Source organism: Nothobranchius furzeri, chromosome 7 (assembly GCF_043380555.1).
Source record: "Nothobranchius furzeri strain GRZ-AD chromosome 7, NfurGRZ-RIMD1, whole genome shotgun sequence".
NCBI lineage: Eukaryota > Metazoa > Chordata > Actinopteri > Cyprinodontiformes > Nothobranchiidae > Nothobranchius > Nothobranchius furzeri.
Genome location: NC_091747.1, coordinates 24,854,017 through 24,880,991, shown reverse-complemented (window position 1 = coordinate 24,880,991; position 26,975 = coordinate 24,854,017). Strand labels below are relative to the sequence as shown.

Below are 26,975 nucleotides of genomic sequence, written 5' to 3'. Positions count from 1 at the left end.
CACATTTTCAAAGTTAAACACATTTCTTTTAACAACGGTAGTTTCTGCTTCGGCCATCTCCCCCCTCCCCCTGCGCAGCAGCCGCAAACTCACGGATGCGCCTGCAGCCTCTCGGAGTTCCTGCTGCTCTAAACATTAAAATAATTATTTCATTTTCTGTTCCTCACTTCTGATGACCTTCAATGGTGTCTGTTTGTTGCAACACCAGGTACAAAAACTAACTTGTTTTTATTTGACTATTTTTCTGTCCTGTCTGTTTATTATCTTCCTGCATCTCCTCTCAATCCTAAAGAGAAACTGCTACCTGGGTTCATATATATTCACCTCATGAGTTACCTTTGAACTGCAGTTCTAATAGATCTACCGACCGCAAAAACAGCGGAGCGCTTGCTGTTTGGCGGCCGTATCAGTGATCAGTGCATCGGAGGACAAGGTGATGCCCGCAGCGCCCCGCTCCACAGCAGCGAAACGCATCAGGCGCAAATAAAAGACAGAAAACATTAAAGGAAATGAACTGACATGAACGATCGCGTGTCAGTACCTACGGTCTGGCACAGCGCGTTGCTGATCACAGAGAATGTGATCATACGATAATTCAATAGGGAGCGTGGTTTCACAGACGCGGAAGTGATAGCGTCGGTGAAACGCCGGCTGCTCTAGGAAACCCCCGAGCGTTCGAGCGTCAACGAAGTGACACGGAAATGCCGGGCTTTCCAGAAGTAAGTAAGATAACTTACTATGAGCTGATAGTTCGTTGGATTGATCGGTAGGTTGGAAACTCTGATCGTGAATCTGAAGAAACGATGACTGAGTGGTGAGCTGGAAAGGCGACTTCCGTTTATAGCCGCGGTTTGTGACGTAGGTGCGACGTGGAGGGAATCCCCGCGAGGGGCATGCTGGGAGTCCCTACTTCGCGGATTTTCACCTATCGCGGCCAGGTCTGGAACGCATCTACCGCGATAAACGAGGGATTACTGTAGTTCATACAACCCCTACTGCTGCTCTCCAGAGTGTTCTGCAGCATAATCAGCACGTTCTCTTTGAACTTGATAGTGTAATGACCTGGCTGGGGTTGTAAGCCAGGTGCATTCTGGGTATTGTGTTATATGTGTTTTCTATCGTTCTGCTAGTTCCTATGTGCTGATTTGCGTGTTGTGTGAGTGTTATGTAAGCCACAGGGAAGGTGATGTGTGTTCTGTGGAGCGGGTTGAATTAGCATGGTTAACTGACACCATGACTCTGTGTGGTAGGAGCGTGATAGAGGATCGTGTCTGTAGCGTTACAAAGTGTTGAAGAAAAAGCCTAATAAAGGTCTGCGTGAACACCTACTGCCTTCTGCTGGTTGATTTGGGGACCACCGCTGGGACGCTCGTACTTGCTTGTTAATTCCATCCGGCCACAATAAGAGACCGGCCATTATTTACCTCCGCTGACTCTGACACCGGCCAAAATTGGAGGCCCGGCTTGTAATTGAATACCGGCCTGTATTAGAGGATTTACGGTAATAATGTTTGATATGACAAGGCAATCATCACCTACACTCAGAGACAAGGTTCACTAGAGAGATAAATTAAAGTTAAGTTAAACTCATGGCACATAGATATTTCCTTACTCAAAATCAGAGCATCCGATATCTCAAAGAAGGCGTGATGTTCCAAGGTTCATGGTAATATCCCTTAACATGGCACGTTCCGATTGGACAAGAATTCATAAAATGAGAATATTAAAACAGAGCTCACGAGACAGTAACTCAGTTCTAGAGAAAAGCTACGGAACGGCCGTCTGGAGTGAAACCTCTTTAACCCAGAGCATTTTTGACAAGCTGCCAAAACCCTGCCAAAAGCTGCCTACCGCTGACACAGCAAATGGTTCCTGAAGAACAAAGCTGATACTGTTCCGACTCCCTGAGTCCTTCTAGACGCAAATGGTTCCATTTATCTGTTGTGACCCGGAAACATCTCTGGACTGGAGAGTCGGTGCTGCGGGTTATTCTACAAACCTTGGTGCCCAGAGGTCATCCGACCTCCCTGACCTTCGGATCCACGAAGAGGGTCTCCAAAACAAGGCTGAGGTAGACACACAGATTGTGTCTGATGCCTTTTTGATAAGAATCAACTTCCTAGTTAACGCAAACCAAATTCTTCCCTTTTGACACCCAGAACTCAGTTCTTCTAGACACGAATGTTCTGATAACCTCACATTCACATATAGTCACCATACATCATATTCCATTGACCTAGATCCATCCATCACAGTAAATATTAGTTAACTTGTCATGTTTTTAGTAGTTTGGAAAATAAATTCTTACTTTTAATAAACCTGACTCTCTTCTTGAATCAATAGGAAGTGTTCTACAATCCCTGAATAAACAAAGAATTCAAAATCTTCTGGTTAAACATTAAAGACCAATCAGACTGGACTTCCATATTTATATAGAAATTCACATCACAATGGTCAAAGTATAGAGTAGTATATTAAGCTTTAAAAGCACCCAAATACATACATAATTACCTTCTCTACATATTTGGCGAGCCAGCCAGGAGCCGAACCTAGAATGTTCCGATAGCTGCAGCCTAAGAGAGCTTTCGGGATTCTGCTGCCTGGACTCGGTGCTTTTCTCACTCCTACAGCCAACAATAAAAGAGTAAAAGTAAAAAGGGCTGTTTGCTGTTATTTCTTTCCAATTATTTCCCGTAAAACAAACTAATATGCTTTCATCTGCTGCACAGTCGACTTCTATCTTCTGTCTGTAAACAACAGAAACAAATATTCAGAACTGCTTCAAAGCCATAAAACTGCTCTGCAGTAAGAACGAGTTTCAGATTCAGTGTGGAGGTTTGTGTAGAAGACCCCCGCTGTCAGAGTAACTGCATGTGTAGGAAGCAGCACTAGAGCCTCAAACCAGCACCATGTTGGTGTTAGGTTACAAACACGTCATTAAATGTGTGTGTGCGTGTGTGTGTGTGCGGGTGTGTGTGTGTGTGTGTGTGTGTGTGTGTGTGTGTGTGTGTGTGTGTGTGCGTGTGTGTGTGTGTGCGTGTGTGTGTGAGTGTGTGTGTGTGTGTGTGTGTGTGTGTGTGTGCTCTCAGGAAGTGTGTGTTACGCTGAAACCTTGACCACAGAAAACATATTTCCATAGATATGAGGAAAGCTGTGGTGGTGCCTTTCAGCTTTCTTCACCTGTTTGATTCTTGATAAGGTTACAGACCGAGCCGTTAAATGGGCCTTTTCCAGCCGGGATTCAGTTATGGCCAGCAGCTGACGGGCCTCGTATGCAAGATGGACACAATCATGTAGGGTTTACCCAGAAAGGCTGACAATAGAGACAGCTGGCTTTGGTATTGAGGCTGATTTATATGATTAGAGAATATTTTAATAATTTATTAAGCATCAGGTCAGCCTTCAGTTTCAAACGAATCTAACCCACGAGACTCGACTGCTCTGAACGTCACTTTCATCACAGAAACTCATCTCTGTATCTTCATCATCCCATCTGATTGGTGTTTTGGATAAGATCCAGACTGATCAGGACCAGAGTCCATGCATCCATTACATCACACACACCAGAAGATCCACAATCATGCAGGAAACGTTGCTTCTGGTTTATGCAGCAGCCGGCCACTAGGGGGACTTTGAAACTTTAACGTAATCAGGCCCTCTTTGATGTTCACGGATGTCCACCTCTGGGACACGCTGCGGCAAACGAGGGCCAATGAAGCTAACGTGCAAACCTGCATATTTTTGAGAAAACTTACATGAAACGGTCCCAGCTGGGAGTTCAACCAGCAACCTCTAACAGCTCTGTTGTCAGTGACATCATAATAAAGGCATCCATGTTTTTCATTGAAAAGCGGAGGACTAGGTTAATCACTGTTAAATTATTCCGGATTTTTAATTGTCACAGAAAAAGACTATTAGCATGAACCAAAGCAGCGTTCCGAGTCAGCTCCGCCAGGATTTGTTTCCTGTCTGCTCAGGGTTTGACTTCAGAAAGGAGGGACTAGACGGATGCTCCTGTAATTCCTGGTTAGGAGTAACTGGTAGACTCCTACAACCAGACAAAGGAAACAAAGAGACTCTCCTCCTCCATCCCACGTGCGCTCCGTCTCATCCCAACAGATTGGTATTCCGATCAGATGTTGCAGTAATATGATATGCATGAAGCTGGTGTGATGACGCCCCTGTGGAAGGAGGCAGCGGGCACTGGATGTATTTATAGATAGGCTATCTCCTGAATGCAGCCTTTGATATCTCCACCAATAGATTTAAGCTCTCTAGCAACAGATAAGCCAGACCAGGAAGTCGAGGGGGCAATCCAGGCCCAAGAGCACAAATGTATTCTTCTGACAAGCAGTTTGCATCTTATTGTTGGAAGGAGATGCTTCAGGGTTGAAAGCATCTTGTTCTGAAACCTCCCTCGCTCTTCTGATTCTTTTGTTTTTCTCTCAGAACAAAAAGCTAAAATCTCAAAGGAAAGAAAAGGCCTGCAGTTACAGGAACAGCAGATTTAATCTGCGGTTTTGTTTATTCATCCGTGTTTTTATTGTTGCGGAGATGAGACTTTTTCCGCATCGGCTCACGGACACAGCAGGAAGTCAGAAATCAGAATGCAGATTTATTCTCATCTTTGGCAGAAACTTTAAACCCCAAATAGCTGATCTGCACCGACTCTACTAACTTCCTGCTTTTGCTGTGTGACACTGCCTCCTGCTGGTAGCAACCCGACTTTTTATCACAGTGACCCAGATCAGCCGGAGCTGCTGCTGCAGCAGGTTTGACTATTTGATTCATAAGACGCGCCTCGGGGTGTGACAGCTGCATAAATTTCATGACAGTTTGCCTATTTCAGCTGAGAATACTTACATTTATCATATGAGCCATGCAGCTGAAAGGTTTGTCAGTCAAACGGTGAGTGAAGCTGCAGGAGAGGAGTTGAGAGTAAAGAGATGGTCCTGCAGAATGTTCATATACAACCTGAGAAGAGGTCTAGGTTCACTATGCAGACAGCGTGCGTTTGTTTGATTACCAGATTTAAACATTCAAACACGTTTATGACACTTTTCCTGCTTCTGCATCCAGATGTTAGAAATATTCCTGAAAAGCTCGGCTTCGTGCCTTCACTCATCATCAGATGTGTCTAAAATGTGGAGCGGGAAGTTGGTCCTGAAACTAGATCAAAGGGTTTCGGAACCAGACGATGGAGCAGTTGAGCTTTTTGGTCACACGGTACAAAAAGAGTTTTATTAGAATAAAAAGAAATAAAACTGATTTCCATGATCAGACGCACAGAGAGGATTCTGGGATTGACTTCCTCATAATCAGCTGATGAATGAAAACACAAACAGACAGCAGCAACGCTTTCATGTGACGCTCCACAAATGACTCCTCAAAGGTCTTCTCCACAACAAATGTCCAGGAAACATCTGATTCTGGACAGAAGCTGTCTCTGTAACTGGAGGAAATTCTTCATTTAAGATGAAAAGTCTGATGAAAGTCTGCTGTAGGAGAAGCTGCCAGGAGGCAAACCGTCTAAACTTCTGCCTCAGGGGTTTATTCACCAAGCAGAGAATACTAATGCTTAGATGATTGTGAAGTTTCTCCTGAAAAACACAAAAACACCTCATGGCAAACGATAAAAGCTTCCTTTTAACAAAGAGAAGACCCCTGAAGGTGTCAGAGCAGCTCCTCCTTACCTGCTCAGGTCAGTAAACACCAGGAAGTGTTGGATCTGTCTGCAATAATCCTGATTTATTTATTATCGTTATTCCGACGAACTAACTCAAACGAAGGAACGTTTCACTCGAAACTAGCAGAAATAAAACGGAGTTACTAAAGGCGGACGTCAGGCCCAGGTGTGGTTCAGAAGTTCGTGAAGAGGTGTGCAAAATGTTTTTGCTTGGGTCAGAACCAGCACAGCCCACAGCTCAGAGATGCTGGTGCTGTTTAGACGAGTGTTCTCCGTCTCTGGTCCTGCATGTTCCAGGTGTTTAGGAAGTCAGCGGTTGTTTTGATTTAGGGGAACGTCTGAAGAAGAATGATGAGCTTCAGATGTTTGGAGGAAAAGGAGAAACTACAGAACCTAATCCCTGAGAACAGATGACACTTTTCCTCCTGGGGATTAATTCCTTGACCCTGTTCTGGTCTCCAAAGCTGGATCTTCTGCATCTCAGCTCCTCCTCCATCGCTCACATTCTGCTTCATCCCTCATGCAACGAGAACCAGAGGCAGCAGATTAAGATTAAAATGTGGAGTTAATTCTGGCCTGGGGTGAGAGATGGGCATCTGTTACCCAGAGAGGAATCAGAGGCAGATCTGGAACAACTGAGAAGGTCAGGAGACCTCAAACGAGGAGCAAAGAGGACAAGACCGTGGATAATGAAGAACACGGCAGCTGCTGCTAACGGAGGACACACCTGATCCATACTCCTTATGCTAAGGTGTGTGTGAGATTAAATTCCTGCACGTCGTGTCCAAGAACACACACCAGCACTGTTATCAGCTAGTACTTCTCAACAGACGTGTGACGCATCTTCCAACAGGAAAACGTGATCGGAATCATATTTTACACAATAATACAGATACATCATTTCAGAAAGGGCACTTCTTCTCAAAATTCACACACAGCAATGGATTGTGGGAAGTTCTCTTCACCCAAAACGGTATCAATGTGGACTCGGGCGAAGTGCGGATCGAGTGCAAAAGGGGCGTGGTCAACTTGTGCCCTAGGACAAGAACATACAATTGAAGAGGGAAAGGGTGGAAGTGTGAGAAATGGGACTGGGCCCAAAGCTCAGCTGTGATGTGGCTCACGCAATAGCGCGTATGTTCTAGAACCCCCCAAGGCACTTTACAACACAACCAGTGATTCACACACTGATGGTGATGAGCTACATCGTAGCCACAGCTGCCCTGGGATGCATCGGCCACCACCAGCAGGTAGGGAAGTGTCTTGCCCAAGGACACAGCTGCAACAGACTGCACAGGAAGCGAACCGGCAACCCTCCAGTTAGAGGTTGGGCACTTCACTCCTCTGCTACCAATGCATGAATCATCAAAATATAAAATAACACAAATCCCAATTCTGTCTGACAAATGTGTTTTTAAACTGCTTTTAAAAATAAAAATGAACATTGCAACGTACCCAAGCCCCCACAATGCGGCTCAGAAATTGAGGCCAACCCGGAAATACCATAAATTGCAGTTCCACCCTCATCCGCTGGGGGCTGGTGTCAGAAGCGAGCAAATCCTCATTGACTCCCATGTTAAAAATACCAATTTCACAGCAGAAATAAACATGTTTACAGCCTGGTACCAGAACATGTTTTTGGTTTAAATGATCTAGTTTACACTCATGACAACTCTGAGGGGGATGAATGTTTTTTCTCACTCTTCTGTTTAAGTATATTAAAAGCCTAAAATTCTGTATAATTAATGAGCATCAGACCCACGTGACCACAGAGCTTGCTCCGTGGAAAGGCCTCAGTAGAGCCTCGATCTGGCTTGGAAACTGGTCCGGGATTTTGAGTCTCTGTGTGTGTGCATATGCGTCATTTTAACCGGGGACGCCGGGGACATGTCCCCGGCAAAATTTGTGATTGGCAGCTGTGTCCCCCCCACTTTCAAAAACGCCTGCTGATGAGGATTTTTGTTTTACCAGCTCAGATCTTATACCAGGGGTCGGCAACCTGTTCCCATCAAAGAGCCATTATTACCCGTTTCCCACGGTAATTTTGGACGGACCTTAATAAGCAGTGACTTAAGTGAAGCAGGCAGGTCACGCTAGAAAATTTAGTTTAAAAAGATGTCATAAATGGTTTCCCCCATCCTTTTTATTTATAAAATATGAAGTAAAAACTCACAATTTAATTTTCATTCATTTGACATTAATATGTAGTCTACACCCGTGCGTTAAGTGGACCATCTTCCAGTAGAAGCAAAGCATCCAGCCCACCTCTCCAAATGCGTAAAATGTGCATCAGCCGCTAGTTAGGCGCGCCGCGCGCACCATCAGCTGATCAGCTCAGACAAGAGCAGAGCAAATAGAGAAAGAATAGAGGATAATTCTGTCTGGATGTGGATGAAGATTACATTTTACAGCAGCCTGATCATCATTTAAATACGTAAACCATCACCTGTCTTCTAGTCCACGCTATCAGCATTATTTTAATGTGTGTGTGTGTGTGTGTGTGTGTGTGTGTGTGTGTGTGTGTGTGTGTTTTCCACTTCAAACACTGGTCTAACCAACCAGACCAGCGTGTCCAGTAACACAATAATGTTACAATTAAACAGTTTCACTTCATGTAGGCTAGGAACATTTCACCTGCCGTGGCCTGACCGCTTCTGCTCCACATAAACTTTGTGCGTGATCAAATGTCTCTACGCGTCATTCTGTCTCCATATTAGAGACGGGAACAAGCGCTGTTCAGCCAAAGTTTCATAATTTCATAAAAGAACATTTTTCCAAGTGACACATCCCTCAGAGAGACAAGGTTTCCAGACTGTTTCAGTGGGAGGAAATCTTATCGCATGCGCCGTGGTTCTGCACTGCGCTGCGAACCCCAGATCTTCAGCTCACTGTCCACCGTGGGCGCTCCGAGCCGCGCTGAACACAGTGTCCAGTATAAAGCTCTGATGTTCTGATGGGAATATTTTACCTCCGCAATGTGCGTTAACGATTAAAATGTCAGCTCATCCATGTGCATCAGTGTGCATCGGGGTAATTCTTTCAAACCAAGCAACATCCTTGAGTTCATCTGTCAAAATAAACAGTCAAATGGAAATATATGTAACCTGCCGTTTAACTGTTTTGCCTTCCTGTGAAGATTGTTGCAAAGAGAAACAATTAAACTTGATTAACCCCAGAGCCACCCAGAGAACCAGAGCGCATGTGGGAAGGTTCCTCCCACTGAAGCGAGTGTTTTCCAAACCCTGTCTCTCAGAGACTTGTCACTTAGAAAATGTTCCCTGATTATGAAACTTTGGCTGAACAGTGCTTGTTCCTGTCTCCAATGTGGCGACACATCAAGGAGCCGTCTGAGGAGAAGCCCAGAATCTCACATTGTCTTCAGCTCATAAAGTGCCTATATGATTACGCACAAGCGTGACCCGTCAACCCGGTCTCACAGTAAGACCGGGTTGGAACTATTCAGGTTTACGCAGACAATCTTTACATTTAGAATTGGCATACAGATGGAAAATTAATGCAGTGAAATATAAAGCATTTTATTTAAATATCCATTCATTATTTTACAAGCACAGAGAGCCGCATCAGATGGATGGAAGAGCCGCATGCGGCTTCAGAGCCGCGGATTGCCGACCCCTGTGCTAGCCTACTTTATTGTCCCCAGCAATTTTTAAACCCCACTCAAGTGTATGGCTATTGTCCCCAGCAATTCTGACAACAAACTGACGCCCTTGTGTGTGTGTATTCTTTTTTGGATATTTTTTGTGCAATTGTTGGACAAAATGACTTGCTATGGCATTAATTGCACTAATAGAGCGTCCAAGGAGTCTCCACTTCATTTTTTTCGGTAAGTACAATTATATTTATGTATTTTAGGTCACTGCCGAGCTGAGCTTAGATTTTAACATGTACTGTTTAACCATGAAATTTAAATGTAATAGGGTAAAACCCAGTGCATTTAACATAATGCTGCACTTTAGAAAATAGGTTGAAACATAACATGTTGGTGGAGCTGGGTTCCCACTATCGGCTTGTGGAGCTCTCGGGAGACCGATGTTTTCCACCTGGTTCTCCCCTCCCCGGCAGCTCTGTCTGATTGCGGCTTCTGTGTGCTGCGCGGGCTGACGGCTGGTTCTCCCAGCAGCTCGGCGCATCTCTGTCTGATGCGCAGGCTGACGGCTTGTGGAGCTCTGGGATGGAAACCTTTCCGCCCGGTTCTCCCCAGCGGCAGCTCTGCGCATCTCAGATCGCCGCGGCGCTTGTCTGCTGTGCGGCTGCCAGCTTGTGGAGCTCTCGGAGACCTCTGTGTTCCACCCGGTTTTACCCAGCGCTCAGCCCGGCGTATCTCTGACTCAGAAGCTCTGGTGTTGTGCACAGTTAACTCCGGTTGTAGCTAGGTGGCTACCTCCGTTAGCTTAGCTCCCACCTCCGCATTAGCTTTGGGTTAGCTTCAGGTTAGCTTGTAGCTAGTTCGACCGGGTGTCGTCAGTTGACCCCAGCCTTACAGCCACACCCTCAGCTCCACCTCTCTTCCCTTTTATGGAATTGTCTGGGCTTGACGGAACATGTGACACGGTGAAAATGGCGGTGGTGGCCACCTCCCATTTTAGTACAAAAAATTATTATTGGAGTCTATGGAAACCCATTGTCCACATATGTATGTCGATGAACGTACCAAAATGCCAAGTATTTCATCTAAATGACCAGAAGTAGGGTTAGGGTGACTAGTGTGAGTGACTTGATGCAATCCTCATACTAAGCAAGCACTAACTGTCTGAGGTATTTAAACGAGTCAAATTCTGATTAGTCTGAAGTTGTAAACAGTTTATAAAACTGAGTTCATTTCCTGAACTAACCAGTTCTAAGCCAACTTCCCGGTTTGGCCAACGTGGTAAGCAAAGCACTCGGAACCATCCTCTCTTTTGACCCCAAGGTCAAAGCCTTTGCAAACTTCATCAGATGAAAAATAGATGCCTTCCAGCTTCCTGCCGTCGCCTGAAAGGCATCTCAGAGCAGACGGGTTGTACTCCGAGCAGAACCACGGGCTCCAATACCCCGAGGTCCATGCCACAGGCAGGTTGTCCATACCGACCTCTTGACCCCCTGGATGGCACGAGAACCTTCAACACAAAGGGTTTGTAGATCTGCACACTGGCGTTGGATGGTTTCATGAATAACTGATAGCTTGTTAAACCAGACAGTCAGACTGTTTTTATAACCCAGACATCACAAGATCTCCCAGACACTTAATAAGGTTTTACTACAAAACATCTAAGCTTACATCCATCATTTCATTCATTTATCTCGTCCAACCATCATTCATCATAATGTGTTCTGTGTCACCATTAGTTTATATATATAGAATTAAATTTCTTTTTTTAAACTATATTCTTGACTCTGTCTGAATTATTATGAAGTGTGTGTTTCTCTGGCCTAAGGTGATATTAAATCAAATCTTCAAAGACCAAAAAGGTTAATAATTCATATTTATACAGAATACCACATTTTATTGATCATTCAGTAAAAGTAACCACTTCAATCACGTTACAATATTACAAAACAGAAAAAACTCTTATTAAAATGATTGTCTACTCATTTCATAGAAAACAACCAAAAAAACCTGAAAAAAATTAAATTAAATGAAATCAAGTCAAAGTAAAAACATCAACAAATCTTGAGTAAATATTTAATTTAAAAATCATTAAATGAAACAGGATGAAATTATGAAGTCATGACTGTAATTCAACGATGATTCAGCTGTTAAGGGCCTCGTGTGTGAAATCCATTGAAATCATGATGAAAAAATGTGACTCTTTAGCGCCGTGCAGTTCAGAGAAAGTATTGCTGCTACGGTGGCTCACTCATGAGTTTGACTGTATAATGGATTTCCAACCTGTGTAGCCTAACCAAGCCCCCGTAATACTGGTGTGAAATTGAAGCCAACACGGAAGTGACAAAAACTGCAGTTCCACCCTCATCCACTGGGGGCTGGTGTCAGAAGCGAGCAAATCCTCATTGACTCCCATGTTAAAAATACCAATTTCACCTGTGTCGTCAGTCGATCCCAGCCTTACAGCCCCACCCTCAGCTCCACCTCTCTTCCCTTTTTTGGACTTGTCTGGGCTTGACGGAACCTGTGACACGGTCAAAATGGCGGTGGTGGCCACCTCCCAATTTGGCTTAAAAACTTATTATTTGAGACTATGGACACGCATTGTCCAGTATACTGTATATGTTGACGAGCCTAACCCACACAAAGCTTAAAACTAGCTACTCGACCACTTTGAAGCATTTATAATTATAACTGTTTATCAACCTACCAGTCCTGAAGGAAGCAAGCTAGTTCTGTTAGATCTTGAAGCGGTCACGATTCACACACGGGGGAGGGATGATGTCAGCTGGGAGGTCATGTGTTGTGGGAAATTGTGTTCCCCGAAATATTCTGTCCCCTCGTGTCGGGAGATTGCACTTCTGGCTATTTTCACAACATGTGTGATCAACTTTAACAGTAAAATGATGTAATGTAATGTAATAATGTTGTGCTTGTGAGTTTTATCTATATTTCCTCCTAAAAACAATAAAAAGACAGTAAAAACATTCTTGATCACTCTTTTGCAGCAAGCTTATTTATCATTTAGAAAGTTATGTAAAAGGATGTAATCTCATCAGTTTAACATCTTTTATTTGAGGTAGTTTAGTCCTCATGATGGACAAGACGTTCTGTGAATTTGGAAATATTTGCTCATGACTGTCCAAGGGAAACAGAATATTTCAGGGGAACATAATTCCCCACAACACCCATTTCACGTGGATCACGGAGCGCACCGCTCACTGTAAACAAACTGGCTGTTGCTACCAGCTTATATGGATGTGGAGCGATCACTGGCTGCTTGTTAGCCACGGCTGATGAAGGAGTGTTGGTGAGTTGGGGACATGCTGGACATCAACTAAACAATGCTGACTTATCCCCCAGCTAATCGTGGCTCACAGCTGGCGTGGTGGAGGTCTGTGTCACGAGCTACCGAGCTACTAGTTAGCCATGGAGCCAGGGAGACGCTGTGTGTTACGGATGCTGGACTCGTGCTCCCTAAAAGGCCCAGCTCTGTCCCCGTTTGTGTTAAGGACCTTGGACAGGTCTCCAGTCAGGCTTACTTTTGTAACGGCATGAAGGTTCTCTGATTTGTGCCAAAGGTCACATTTGCCCAGCTGGGTCAAGCTGGAGTCAAACAGTACTTTGAATCCACAGATTAAACCCAAGGAGCCACGATGTCTAGCCAAGATCATAACATCATCTGCTGTTCAGTCCCAGAAGAAGGACACTTCAAGCCACCATGATAATAATTAAATAATAATTAATAAACTTATGATTTTATTGCTGTTTAAATAATCATTAATACATGATCACTTGGTTCAGATATAAAGGTATTTTAATTACATCAAATGGATTATTATGCTTTGGGTATTATAATGATAATTATTATAATGTTTATAAAGATGTGTTCAGCAAAGAAGACCTTCACCCTGTCATCCAACACAGAGTTCAGATAACAATAACTGCAGCACATGTTTTTTGACGCATGACCAAGCTTTCTTCCGGAGAGAGGGGGAGGGGTTCTGAGAGAGTTTGGTAAAAACTAACCGTTACAGATTTCACGTCCAGTTCTTCAACCAACACCACGAGGAAAGGAGAGCGGCCGTCTCCTTGACCCTCTGCAAGCTATTCTGTCACGCCGACAAGAATGGCTAAAGAACAAACGAACCGTAAACCAGCTAACACACGACTCTCCCAGAGTCATTTGATTTCTGAAGTTAAGTTAAAAGACGAAACGTGCATCTGCCAAACGCTTCATACAGCCGTGTCCCCAGGACATCTCTGGACCGGACGATCTGACACTTGCGTCTATTCTGCCACCCAAAGTGTCAGCTTGGATGAACCCATCCTACTGACGTCCGGATCCACAAAGGGGGTCCTGTTTGGGTGAGGTAGAACACGAAAGATGACGTTTGATGCTGTTTTCTCTAAAAATAACTCAATTATCATTTCATCCAGAACACCTTTCATTCCCTCTGAAAGAAACCTTCTGAGAAATGCATTCACGCATTCAAAACTCATCATTGTCAATTTTAGCTCCATCCAACACGGGTTTGCTTTTAAACAAGTAATATCAAAGCTGTTAAGGATTGTTATTAAAATTGCCATCCATGAATTCTCATTTTTATAATTGTTGCTTCAAATCTTTAGTTTAAAATTGTTAGTAAATAAATTTCTTCATTTTTTAAACTTGACTCATTATTGAAATGAAGCACAGAAAAGGGTTGCATTTCCAGTTTATCGAATGAAAAGAATCTTACTGAATCTTCTGTTTAATAAATAAACTTTGATATTAATTTAAATCTTAAATTTCACACCACAACACTTTCCACCTCAGCCTGTGTTCAGCAGCCTGTGTTCAGCACCCCAGCTGCAAGCCATCAGCTGATGAGAACTGATGGCTTAAGAGACAGCAGCTGTCAGTTCTCTAGGAAAGAACCACACATTCACACACTGTCCTTCTCTCCTCGGTCCTTGGATCCTTGTAGCAACCAGTTTCGTATTTGGATAAGAACTTTGATATACTCGGTGATGAAGATAAATAGTTCTTTTAGTTAAAACCTTTTGTATAATAGCTGTTTACGTTTTCCATTTGTCTGCTTTTAAAGTTTGGATTTCTGTTTTGTATTTTCAGCTTTAGAGCTCCGTTTTACTTTTGGTATTTATAGCAGTAAGTTAGCCGTCGAGATTTGTTTTAATTATTTAGCTCCGGCGTTTTCGCTGGTTAGAGCTTGTAACACTGTGTATGATGTGTGTAAACTCCCACGGATTACCAGCAAAAGGAGACCCAAGTCTAAAGGTAACGTTTGAGAAGAAGCCCTCTGAGTCGGAGAGTCTCAGTAACCCGTGGAGAACTACATCGCTGTTAGTAAAGTGTTGTGGAGATAAAGTAAACAACGCTATCTAGCCACTGGCTAGCGGACGAGCGTGTTGGGAGACAGCAGCCTGCAGGAAGAGAGGAGACTTGAGTAGAAGTACTTTGGAAAGGACACGTTGGGACTGGATCGGGAGTTCTGGCACTAGGAAAAGACGGATGAACATCTTGAGGTGAGGTTGGGAGTCAGAGACACTAATCGGAGGCTGGCGTCCCGATAATATCGGGCGGGGTCTGAACGTATGCAGCTTCCTTGTGTTGGACATGATGACAAACTGACAAAATTTGTGTCTTTTGATTTAATTGTTTGTTATTCAAACTAACAAGTACAGCAACAGTGTAGCTATTCTTTTCTATTTCTTAGTTAAATTAGCAGACTTCATGCTTCCAGGGCGCACTGCTGCCCTCTGCTGGTTCTTTCTGGTTACAGCCACAGTCCAAACGGGTAACGTGGAGCTCGTATGTCCCTCAACAGCTACTGTATTTTAAGATGGATGACCATGGAGAGTCGACCACAGTTTATGTATTTGAAATGTATTATTTCAAATTGAGAGGAATATTGATGTTGGTGAGAAATATTAGTGAAAAAGGACAAGTTTGTGAACTGGAAACACAGGATTTGACAGTAAACTGGTAAAAATATCACACACTGGGGCTTTAAAGTTTCCTTGTTGAACTAATTCAGTAAATCAGGAGAATATTTATTTTATTTCTGGTTCCCTTCCAGAAGATTTTCCTCCTCATTACAGTTTGTTCCCCAGTAACTTTTTATTATTTCCTATGTTTCACAGGAACTACGGCTCATCCTGTTTCTGAGTTACTATGGAAGCAAATCACATTTTTCATTTTTCAGAGGCAGAAAACAACAGCTGCGCTCTAAAACAACTGTCACGGGCTGACAGTTACTATTAACCAGCGGAGGAGAAGCACCTCCGTTCTACTGCTGCTTTGTTCAGACGATTTCATCTGAGAACGGCTCGGATGAGAAGCAATCTGCCGTATCTTATTAGGTGAGATCATAACTAGCAGGCATCCAGAAACCGATTGAGTGGTTTACGGGAGATGAAGTCTTTTAATTATTTGTTTGTGCTGTGAGATGAAGCTCAGGCGGAAAGCAGCTTCTCTCTTTAAGCAACACAAACAAAAATATGATCAAATATAAAGGAAGCCTTTCCCCTGAAAAATTACTTGTTTACAATCAAATAGAAGTGGTGGTGCCCCCAAGTGGACACCTGAGTGTAATGTAACACTTTATTAACGTGAAGTTAAACATGAATCAGCTGGTCAGATGATGTATTAACAGAAAATCCTCTGTGTCCTTCTGCTCTGCAGTATACAAGCGGGTGTTAACACTTAGGAGAAGCTGCTGCCGGTGCTGTTCCATCTGGGAAGGGTCAAAGGTCAACCAGAGCTCATCATTCTACAGATAAAATCACAAAACCATTAAGAACACTGCCAATATTCAAAGCTATGAACCTCCCAGCAGGGTCACCCTGAGGTCCGCTAAAGTCTGGAACAAACCAGGTCATGAAACAGAACCATGATCCAGACCCAGCAGGATCAAGGTTCAGTCAGGGTCCAAACCAGAACCTGGCTGAGATGATGTGGTGGGACCTTCAGACAGCTGAATGTCAGCAAACCTAAAGCAGAGTGGACCAGATCCCGTCCAGAACCGATTGAGAAACTGTCAGACAGAACCTGAGTCACATCTGCTGAAGGAGGATCTGTTGGATCTCGTTTCAGGACCCAGAAGAACCTAATGTTTCCGTTCTCAATAATTTGGTAAAAGCCGGATAATTTTTATTTTTCCTGATGAATAAATAATTTGTTTAACAAACTAAAAATAAAACTGGCTCAAACTGGATAAGTCAGCTGGTCAGCAGGGGGCAGAGCCCTCCTGAAGGAGGATCTGATTAAAGTCCCTCTAAGATCTGTACAATCAGCCACAAACCCGATGTCAGACACACAAAACTCTGCAGGTTCCACGCTGCCGAACACAAACCAGGTGTAAGTGTCTGCTAGGATCACACACCTGCTTTGTTTATGATCAAATCTATAAGATTAATCATATCCCAAAGGTAAATTGGTGTAACACACACACACACACACACATCTTTCTATCATAGTGAGGACCCTCCATTGACTTCCATTCATTTTTATAATTTCACCATGCCTAACCCATAACCAGCGCTGATCTATTCTTAACCTTAACTAAAACTGAATTCACACCATACCTCAAACTGGATAGAAAGCTTCTGGTATGCTTCTAAAAAAATGAGGACCAAAAAATGTACACACACACACACACACACACACACAGAGTCCAGGATTCTGTTGCTCCGGGCAGAATTTCCTGACCCAGATTCCAGAACTGCTGTAACTAAGCGTGTCCATGCAGACAGGCAGCCATGAGACAGACGGACCGAGACCCGTGAACCGGTACCCTGGGTGGAACCTGGACTTGGACCGCCCGGATGGAATCACCACGTCACAGCAACGCTGCCTCTGATCCTTAAACTTTAACGTCTTTTAGGCTCCGTTTGAAGACGAGTCTCACTGACAGAAAATCCCCTCTGACCGCCTCACCTCCACTCAGGCGCAGATTCCGATTTACTTTAAATATAAACTAACATTACTCATTTACATGATGTTAGTCTGGGATTATCCAGCATTTCTTCACATTCTAATTCTGTCTGCACACAACTATCCATGAGGGGCAACACTTCCCAAATAATGAAGGGAAATAAATTATCATAATTACAGTTTTATTCTGCAGAGCCCAGATTTTAACGGCAGATGAAAATAATGAGTTGGTTTTGTGGGATGTGTTGGCGTGACCCACTTTGGATCTTTAATTAGTCGGTTTCTGAATGATGTTGCTTTTGTTAATGATTCAACCTTAGTTTCTGGGGGGGTTCAGCTTCAGACAGCAGGAAAACCACAACAGGTCGGAGTTTTATGAGCAGCAAAAGATTATTTTAATCCATGATGGAAAGCGTGACCCTGCTCTTAATTAATACCCCAGAACCAGTGAAAGAAGTTCCTGAAGTTGAAACCTAAAGAGCCTCCTCACCACACCCACATGTGGGAGAAACAGGTTCTGAGGTGGGATCCAGGAGGAAAGCTCAGACCTCCAGGAGGATCCCAAGGTGTTCCCAGACCAGAGAGGGCATGTAATCCCACCTGAAAAACCTCCAGATTATCTCCTTCCCCACATCAGACCAGATGTTGCTGCAGATAAAGTCCTGATCTAAAGTCCACTAAGATCCCAGAACCCCTCTCATAACAGAATCTGGGAATTGTCTGAGTTTATTCTCTTTGTGGAAAAACAGGAGACGACTTTGGGAGGATCCGGAGACCAAAGCAGGGAATGAAATTGGATGTGATTAAGTCATTTTGTGACTAAATTTAATTTTTCTGCAGTTGCACTGCCTGTCCCAACGAACCAGGCTGGATGGATAGACTCTGAATAAAAATGTTTTAGTTTTATTTCTGAAGGTTTTTTCTCCAACTAGTTTCTAACAGTCAGCCGGAGAGGTCTTCGATGAAGATGATGGGGGGGGGGGGGGGTCCAGCAGGACAAAGAAAGTCAAGTGAGCTACAAGATGGAGGCGTTGTGAAACATCTGGGTTCAGAGCAGAGCATGTTTATATCCTCAGATTACAAAGAGATGAAACAAGAAAATCCTGCATATATGAGTAAAACTAGATCCAGATGTTTCACCTCTGACCTGAACTTATTTTGTTGTGACATTAATTCTCCATCTTGTCTCCGATTGTCCTCGCTAGGACGCGGTTAGGACCTGGAGAACTTAGAACAAGATACACTTCTGTGTTTTCCTCCTTCCTTTTGCTCCAAAAACTTCTTTAGGCCAAACGAAGAAGCAGCAGATAGAATCTCTTCAGATGAAACCTTCTTCACAAGAAGAAACAGCAAATAAAGGCTCGTTGCCATCACAGCAAATCCATAAGGTGTAGGAAGCTCCCAAACCACTGGGAGCCGGATAACTTCGTCTATCTGAGAACAAGAGCCAGGTTGATTTCTCTCCATCAGCCTTTCAGCACCAGCTCCAGACCTATTGTTGCCTTTCAGACACAGAGAAGACAAAGAGATGCCTCCTGCTGTCAGAAGCTGTGAAACATTCCAGCATCTTCTGGCTGAGTTTTGAGTCAACAGCGTTCCAGGAACAGATTTACTGATGTTTCTCCTCTGCTCTCCACTGTGTTCCAGTCATGTTTGTGGACCGCATGTGTGCAGGATTGTGTTTGATGAACTTGGGAGAGATCTCACAGCTGAATGAGCCCAAACCCCCCGCTGGGACCGAGGCAACGAGAGCCCAACATCTGTCCAGCGGTGGGGATTGGCTAGCTCCTCTCAGGTGGGTCCTGATGCATCGTGGGGATTCTTGTTCCACTGATTTGTTTCTGTGTGCTGATTCTTGACACGCGTTTGGTTTAATTGTCTCTCCGTCCTCCAGTGGCTGCAGAACGAGGGACTGAGCTGGCTCCAGAACATCAGAGTGGTTTTGAATAGAAACCTAGAACATCTGCATGGCAGCGCAGTTGTTAGCACTGTTGCTTCACATCAACAAGGTTGCAGGTTCAAAACCCGACTGCAGGCTTTCTGCGTGGAGTTGCATGTTCTCCCCATGCATGCATGGGTACTCCGGTTTCCCCCACAGATCACAACACTCCCTACAGGTTAACACGTGTGCGTCGCTTTGGATAAAAGCGTCTGCCACATAAATGAACACAGAACAACCACCATCTGCTGTCTGTTCTGGAGGAACTTTGGTTTATTTAAAGTATTTCAGCTGCTAAAACTGTCAGAATCCTGCAGTTTCATCACATGATTTAAAAATAAAAAGGAAACTCATGTTCCTGTTTTTAGTCAATAAAAGTCCAACAATGGAGTCAAATCAGGAAAATGCATTCCAGAGTCAGATAACTTTCTGAATAACATTTTTCTACAAAAACTGTTAATTTTAGCTGACCAAACTAAAGACATGAACACGTTTGTTAAGTTTGTGTCAGCCATCTTTAATCAGCTGATCCAGAGGTTTGATTCCGTATCCATCTGGTGGATCCTGAGGTCAGTTACTGGAGACCAACCCACGGAGGCAAAAACGTTGGTTACATTTTGTAACCCCAGATTCTATGAGTATGGCGGAGCCCTTTAAGCCTCGCCTATTGGGGAGTTAGTCCTTGACAACAACCAATGACTGAAGAGCTTTAATGTACGCCCGCCCATCAGGTGGGCCCTGGTCCTATAAGAGAAGTGCGAGTACCATGGATCATCTCCAAAAGTTCAAAGAACCCCTGAACCAGTGGGCTTCGATGCTTGAAAGGCTCCACCATACTCATAGAATCTGGGGATGCAAAACGTAACCAATGCTCTATGTCGTATGGCTCCGCCCATTAAGCCTCTCCTATTAGGTTAAAGGCGGAGCATGATGTAGTAAACGCCCACTGGTTAAGTAACAAGGAATAAGTGAGCACACGTAACGTCCTTACACAGCTGCCGGCGGGTGTAAGACAAGGATGAGCAGCTGTAAGGATAAGACGCCGTGTCAAGGGGGGAGGGACGGGTCGCCCATGTGGCCTGGTAATGAGCCAGGGAGCAATGGGATGATATGAAGGAACACCAACACCGGAATACAATGGGTGGAGAACAGCAGGGATTAATTGAGGAGAGACTCATTAACACATCCCTGATAACACCAAAGATCACTGGGTGTGAACATCAGCTGCTAAGGATAGCATGTGAGAACAGCAGGGGATACTGGAGAAACAACTCATTAACATACCCCTGACAATTGTAGCCTCATGCAGAGAGAGGGAGGCAGATGCTGAGCTGATGACATTAACAGAGAGAAATCAGACTGACACATTACCAAGCACTGCGCTGGAAGCAGAGGTGCTGGACATGTCTTTCAGGTAGAACCTCACGAAGGAGCAGGGTGAAGCCCATGAAGCTGCTAAACAAATGTCAGAGACAGACGGTCCCCCTTGGAGTGCCACAGAAGAAGATGCACTTCTTGTCGAGTGAGCCTTCAACTTTTCTGGTGGTTCCAACCCTGAAGAGACATCTGTGAGCGAGATGGCGTCATATCCAGTGAGACAGGCGCTGTGAAGACAGGGACTGTCCATGGGAGTTATCCCTATAATGTACAAACAGGTGATCCGAGCGGCGAAAGGCGGCGGTGCGGGAGACATAGCGTCTGAGAGTGCGCACTGGGCACAGCAGATGAGATGCCGCCTCCTTCTCCGAACTGTGAGGAGGGGGGAAGGACCCATCCAGTGTAATGGATCTGGATCTGAAGGAACTGGTAAGGCTCTTAGAGTAAACGCTGGGTTGGGGCACAAAACAGCCGAACCCCCGTCATCACGAATCCTGAGGCAGGTTGGGGCCACAGACAGAGCAGCCAGGTTGCTCACTCTCTTAAATGAAGTCAGAACCAGCAAAAGGGCTGTTTTAAGAGATAAAATTTTCAGCGAGACCTGATTCAGCGGTTCAAATGGGGCCAACGCCAGTCCGTGTAAGACCACTACCAGGTCCCACTGAGGGACTAGTGAACGCTGCACAGGTCTGAGGCGTCTCAAGCCTTTCAGAAAGCGTTTGGTAAGGGGGTGGCTGAAAACAGACCTATCCCCGAACCCTTGGTGACATGAAGAAACAGCAGCCGCATATGACTTAACAGTGCTGAAAGCCAGACCCTTGTTCATCAGCATCTGTAAAAATGACAACACGCTGGCCAAAGGGCACGGCAGCGGGTCCACATGCTGTTCCTGGCACCAACGCTGGAAGGCAGCCCACTTAGCAGAGTAAGATGCTACAGTGGAGGGGGCGCCAGAAGTTTGAATGGTTCGGACCACATCAGAAGTCAGGCCTGATGCTTCTAGACGAGACCGTTCAGCGGCCAAACCCACAGGTGCTGACCCAGAACAGGGTGGCGTGTTATCTTCCCTCCCACCTGCAGGAGCGCGTCTTCCTTCCAGGGGCGTGCAGCCAACAGTGGCTGCAAATCTGGAAACCAGGACGCTGAGCTGTGATGGGGAGCCACCAAAATCACTGAGAGCCTTTCCGATCTGATCCGGTCCAGGAGCCGGGGGATCAGAGGGATTGGAGAAACTGTGTAAAGAAAAAGTCTGGGCCAGGGTTTGTGAGCGAAGGCGTGGACGATCTCACGGTCTAAAAGAAAACCAAGGGGGGCATTGAGCGGTCTCGTGAGATGCAAACAGGTCCACGGCCGCCTTTACAAACCTGGTCCAGATCTGAGAGATCAGGTCGGGATGGAGACGTCACTCTGAGTGACGTGGACCCCCTCTGGACATGATATCCGCACCCACATTCAGGATTCCCGGAATGCAGACAGCTCTGACTGACAGGAGGTTGACATGAGCCCAGCACAGCAACTTCCTGGCCACGTTCAGGAGTGAGAGTGAGCGAGTCCCGCCCTGACGATTTATGTAAGCCGTGGCGACTTGGTTGTCTGTGTGAATCAGTACATGTTGGCCGCGGAGGAGGGGGGCAAAATGTAATATCACATTCTGCACCGACATGAGTTCCAGAATGTTTATGTGGGATCTGTGTGGGCGGACCACTGATTGTCCACAGAATGGAATAAGCACGTTCCCCCTCACCCCGACAGGGATGCATCCGTGAACACAGACATGTGTGACGTCACTTGCCCGAGAGGAACACCATGCAGCAGGGTCTCGGAAGAGCTTCACCACTATCAGAGCGTTGAAAAGAGACGGATAGAGGATCGGTCTGGAGCCACCAGTTTTCTTTGGCACCAGGAAATAACGGGAATAGAATCCCAAGTTCTCCTCCCCTGGTGGAACCCTGGAGATGGCCTCCTTTGGCAGGAGTTCCCTCAACTCCGCCTCGAGGGCGGAGGCTTGAGAGGCTCATGTCAGTTTTGCCTCCACAATCCCAGAGAACGGGGGTGGGCGGGAATAAAACTGCAGCTTGTAGACGTTGTAAAAGATCCTGAATCCATTTGTTCATGTGACTCGCACGGCTCCAATCTTGGGCGCGTTCTGACAGCGCCTGGGCCTGCATTGCATCTAAAATCCAGGTTCGGGCCCCTGCCACTGTCTCCTGGCCCGAGAAAATATCGGGGGCGACCCATGGGGGGCCGGTGGGGAAAGGGCAGGCAGCTTTTTTTGTAATGTAGAAGTGGCCCAGAGAGCGAATGAGGGAAAGGCTCCGAAGTGCGCGCCAAGGAGTGGAAATCAGAAACGACAGCTCGCTTTGGTGGCCGCAGTGAATGTAAAGAAGCCTCATCGGTGGCAGAGAGGTCAGCTGATCTCTGAGCCCTCTTGACAGCATCGCGGAAGTGGGATCCAAACAGCACGTCCGAGCTGATTGGTCCCTCCAGCATATCCTTGTTCAGCTGATCCGGGATGGATGGCAGGGCACCAAGCCACAGGAGCCGATGGATCAAAGTCTTCCAGGCGGAGATGAGGGCTGCATAGACCAGATTGGCAGCACACAGATTTAAAATGGCATCAGCCGATTTCCACATGAGGTTCTTAGGCTCATCAGGCAGGTCACACGTCTCCGCCGACTTGGAGATGCCGTAGGCGATTAGGGCAATGTTGTTTGAGGCCACGCCAGTCTGTGCTGCACACTGATGAGAGCGGTCAGCGAACCGAGCCAGGTGCTGCTTGTTTTTGGTGGCGAGAAACGCACGCCGGCCTACCATCTTGACCTTGGCTCCGAGCAGAGAAGCCAAGTCGGGTTCTAAGGGTGGGACAGCCGGAAAGCTATGTTCAGAAAGGTGCTCCATGTCATGAGTCGGGGTGAGTACTCCCGTCGCACATTCCATCTTTGAGTTGTTTTTCAGGAGAGGGAGGCGCCCAGCTGCTTCAGGTTAGCAATCAACGGCACTGGCTTCTTAAGGAGTTGGAGAACACACCTCGACGTGGGATGATTACTACTACCCGGTAGATTCCAGCCTCATAGTGCTTTGTTTTCTTGAGCCTCAGGTGATTCTTCTGGATTTATATGCTTTGTGTTTTTTATGCTCACACCTGCTTCAGGAATTTTGGAGAATCTCTGTTGAGGGAACTCTTCTGGATTCTCTAAACTCATCAGGATACTCACCACCTCTACATAACCTTCTGGATGCAGCTCCCCAGTGTTCTCCATCTCTCCAGTTGCTCCACTCTGCTTCCCCCACGCTCCCGCTCCTGGATTTACTCACTTCGACTCACCCAACTCTCGACCTGCCCCTCCCTATTCCTCCTCATCTCCTTTGCCCAGTAAGTCTTTTCTCTGCTCCTCCCTCGGTTAAGACTTACTTCTCAGGACTCACCTTATTTTTGCTCTCCCCTCCTCAGACGCTGCGTACGCACTTTTCTCCATCCACTGGAAGTTCCAGTACGCTTTTTGTTCCCTTTTATAAATAAACTCCTTATTTTGATTATTATTACCTGTGAGTGTGTTGATTCTGCATGTCCTGGGTTGAACTCCTTCCCCAGACCATGTCACTCCACCTTGGTGATGGACGTGTAAGAAGAGACAGGAGCCCTGAGCCGCGCGGGCTCCGCCTTTGAGCCATTCCAGTAGTCCATAGCTGCCGGGAACTGAGGAAAAACTGGGTCGAAGCAGCGGGCTAAGTTCGCGCCAAACCGGCCCGCTAAGTCGTCCGACTTAGGAGGGGCGGGAGTGGGGACAGTTAACCCTTTGTAGTCCGCCGCCGCTGAAATAATGGTGGGCAGCTCATGGAGCAGCGCTCAGATGGCAGGGAGCGGTGGAGAGGTAGCCAGCAGGACTGGGTTTGGGTCCCGTTCGTGAGCCCCGTAGTCCGCAGCCTCCAGGGATATTTAAGAGGATCCCACGCAGCTGAACCGCTCCGTGTCAGAGCAGCCAGCCAGCACAGGATCAGACGGGTCCTGACGAGCGTCAAAAATGTCCATGGCCTCTTCCAGTGGGACAGTATCGGCCGTTGAGGAAACGTCCTCGGAGATGGCGGTGAAATAGTCCACACATTGTAGCTTCTCAACCGCCGGGAGGAGCTCGTAGAAGTGGCACCCTGCTTGAGGTGTAAGGGCGAGGCCGACGTGTTTGGGGCCGAGGCAGATGTCGCATCTGGCGTGGAGGTTGCCGGGCATCATGTAGGCGGCATTGCAGGACTGGCATAGACAGATAGCTTCATTCGTCATGATGGTTGATCTTCTAGGTTAACTCTAGTGGTCAGGTCTGTTGAAGAACTGAAAGGAGATGATCCTTGGTCTTCACACCTCTCTTATAGGATCATGGCCCACCTGATGGGCGGGCGTACATTAAAGCTCTTCAGTCATTGGTCGTTGTCAAGGACTAACTCCCCAATAGGTGAGGCTTAAAGGGCGGAGCCATACGACATAGAACATCATTGCCTTCCATTTTTCCTAATTGTTAGAGATGATATTTAGTTTCATGTATCTGAACGCATAAAAACTAACAGCTACATTTCAGTATAAAATCTAATATCTAAAACCTTTAATGATCAATTTTTTACAAAAACATCTGGAATCAAATCTAAATATCTGAAGCTAATATTTAGCAAATATGTGAGTATTTGACTGATTTTTAGAATTAAACTCACAAAAAGAAGTTAAATACAAATATTTAAAAATCAAACTAAATGTTTTAAATGAGTCTAGATATATTATGACAAACCTAAGCTTTTAAACTTAAATCATGCATTTGGGGCAGCAGTAGCTCAGGTGGTAGAGCAGGTTTCCTCATGATTGGAGGGTCATGGGTGCGATTCCAGCTCCTGCCAGGGGTATCCTGCTGTTGTGTCCTTGGGCAAGACACTTCACCCAACTTGCCTGTGTTAGTGGTGGTCAGAGGGGCCGACGGCGCCAAATGGCAGTCTCGCCTCTGTCAGACCTCCCCAGGGCGGCTGTGGCTACAAGTAGCTTACCATCACTAGCAGTGTGTGAATGTGAGAGTGTGTGAAAGCGTCTTTGGGTGTCTAGAAAAGCACTATATAAGTTCAATGCATTATTATTATCAGTATTATTATTATTATTATTATTAAATCTAAATATTTAATTGTAAAAATGAATATTTTGAATCAATTTAAATAATCTGAGGTCAATCTAAAGTTTACATGTATGAAGTAAAACTTTTGAAACTAATCTAAATATGTTCATTCTAAGACAGATAAATGTTCACTTATTTAGATGGAAATCTCCACACTGACATTTAGCAACATTCAAGTGGAGATGACAGTAAATATTCCTGGTAATCAACTAGACATATTTTGATTTGCCAGAAAATCATGGAGGAAAATAGCTTCACATCCTGTTTTTATTGCTGTGTAAAGCTAAATGTGACTAAATGTTTTTCCAAAGGCAACTGGACTTCTTTGTTTTGTTTTGAATACATTTCGCTTCTCATCTCTCTGACAAATGTTCCTAAGAGTGGATGCTCTATGTCGTTTCTTCTTTGATGCAACTTCATCTTTTCCTGTTTAGAAATTAAATCTTAATCTTAATATTTGTTAGGAATTCGTTTAGTGAATATCCTCTGATCCCAATGGGAAAACCATCCTGCAGCTCAAAACTTCTCTAAAAGACATCTGGAGAAGCTCCAGCTGATCCTTCATCCATGTGAGGAATGAGATGATGATGAAGACGAGCAGCAGCCTACCTTGTCCTCCACGGAGAACCTCCGGGTGTGCTGCGCTGCTCCCGCACTCTGGTTCATATTCCAGCACCGCCGACAGCTCCAGTTTGGATCAAACAAAAGGAATCCAAACCAAAGTCAAGTCCGTAGGTCTCACACCGCAGCTGGGACTCTGAATCCCGGAGGAGTTAAAGCGGCCGGAGCTCTTTATCCGTCCTCTCTGAGGCACGCGCGCGTTTTTGTCAGCCAATGATGCGCTTAGACTGTTCAGCTTGTACACGCACGCGGACGCACTAATCCGTGACTAAATGCTTCTGTTTGTCTGTTTCACTGTTTCCACTCGAGTTTTTTGTTGATAAAATCAAATCTTTTAATCCCAGGAGGTGGGGGGGGGGGGGGGGGGGGGGTCGTCGAGGGAGTGAGACAGAGAGAGAGGTAGAGAGGGAGGAAAAGAGAGGACGAGAGAGAGAGGAGAGGAGAGCAGGGGCGGCGTTAGGCCCGGCTACTTGGGCTGAAGCCCCGGATGTTTCATGGAAAGCCCCGGATCTAAATCGCGGAAGTAACATGCAGTACCAAAGTCCAACAGAGAGGGAGCAGCTGGCAGTAGTTTGTATACAGCTTGCCTGAGCCTCCACCACTGAAGAAGAAGCCCTTCAGCAGCCGGCTTCTTCTACACTCTGCCTGAAACGCATGAGTGA

The 26,975-nt window shown here is 45.6% G+C and overlaps 1 protein-coding gene and 1 long non-coding RNA gene across 4 annotated transcripts in view; one reads left to right on the top strand and one right to left on the bottom strand.

The window, feature by feature from the left end:
- LOC107382734 (inactive dipeptidyl peptidase 10) overlaps positions 1-26,634 on the bottom strand; it is a 96,998-nt gene extending 70,364 nt beyond the window's left edge. For all 3 annotated transcript variants that reach the window (XM_015954984.3, XM_015954983.3, XM_015954985.3), the window contains exon 1: positions 26,302-26,634. In XM_015954984.3, coding sequence (XP_015810470.3) covers positions 26,302-26,358 — 57 coding nt within the window. In that variant the 5' untranslated portion in view covers positions 26,359-26,634. The remainder of the gene's footprint in view (positions 1-26,301) is intronic.
- LOC129167142 (uncharacterized) lies at positions 13,998-17,058 on the top strand. The gene is made up of 3 exons (XR_008565982.2): positions 13,998-14,822; positions 15,503-15,659; positions 15,982-17,058. It is a non-coding gene; the product is annotated as an uncharacterized lncRNA (long non-coding RNA).
- Positions 26,635-26,975: the final 341 nt, after the last annotated feature.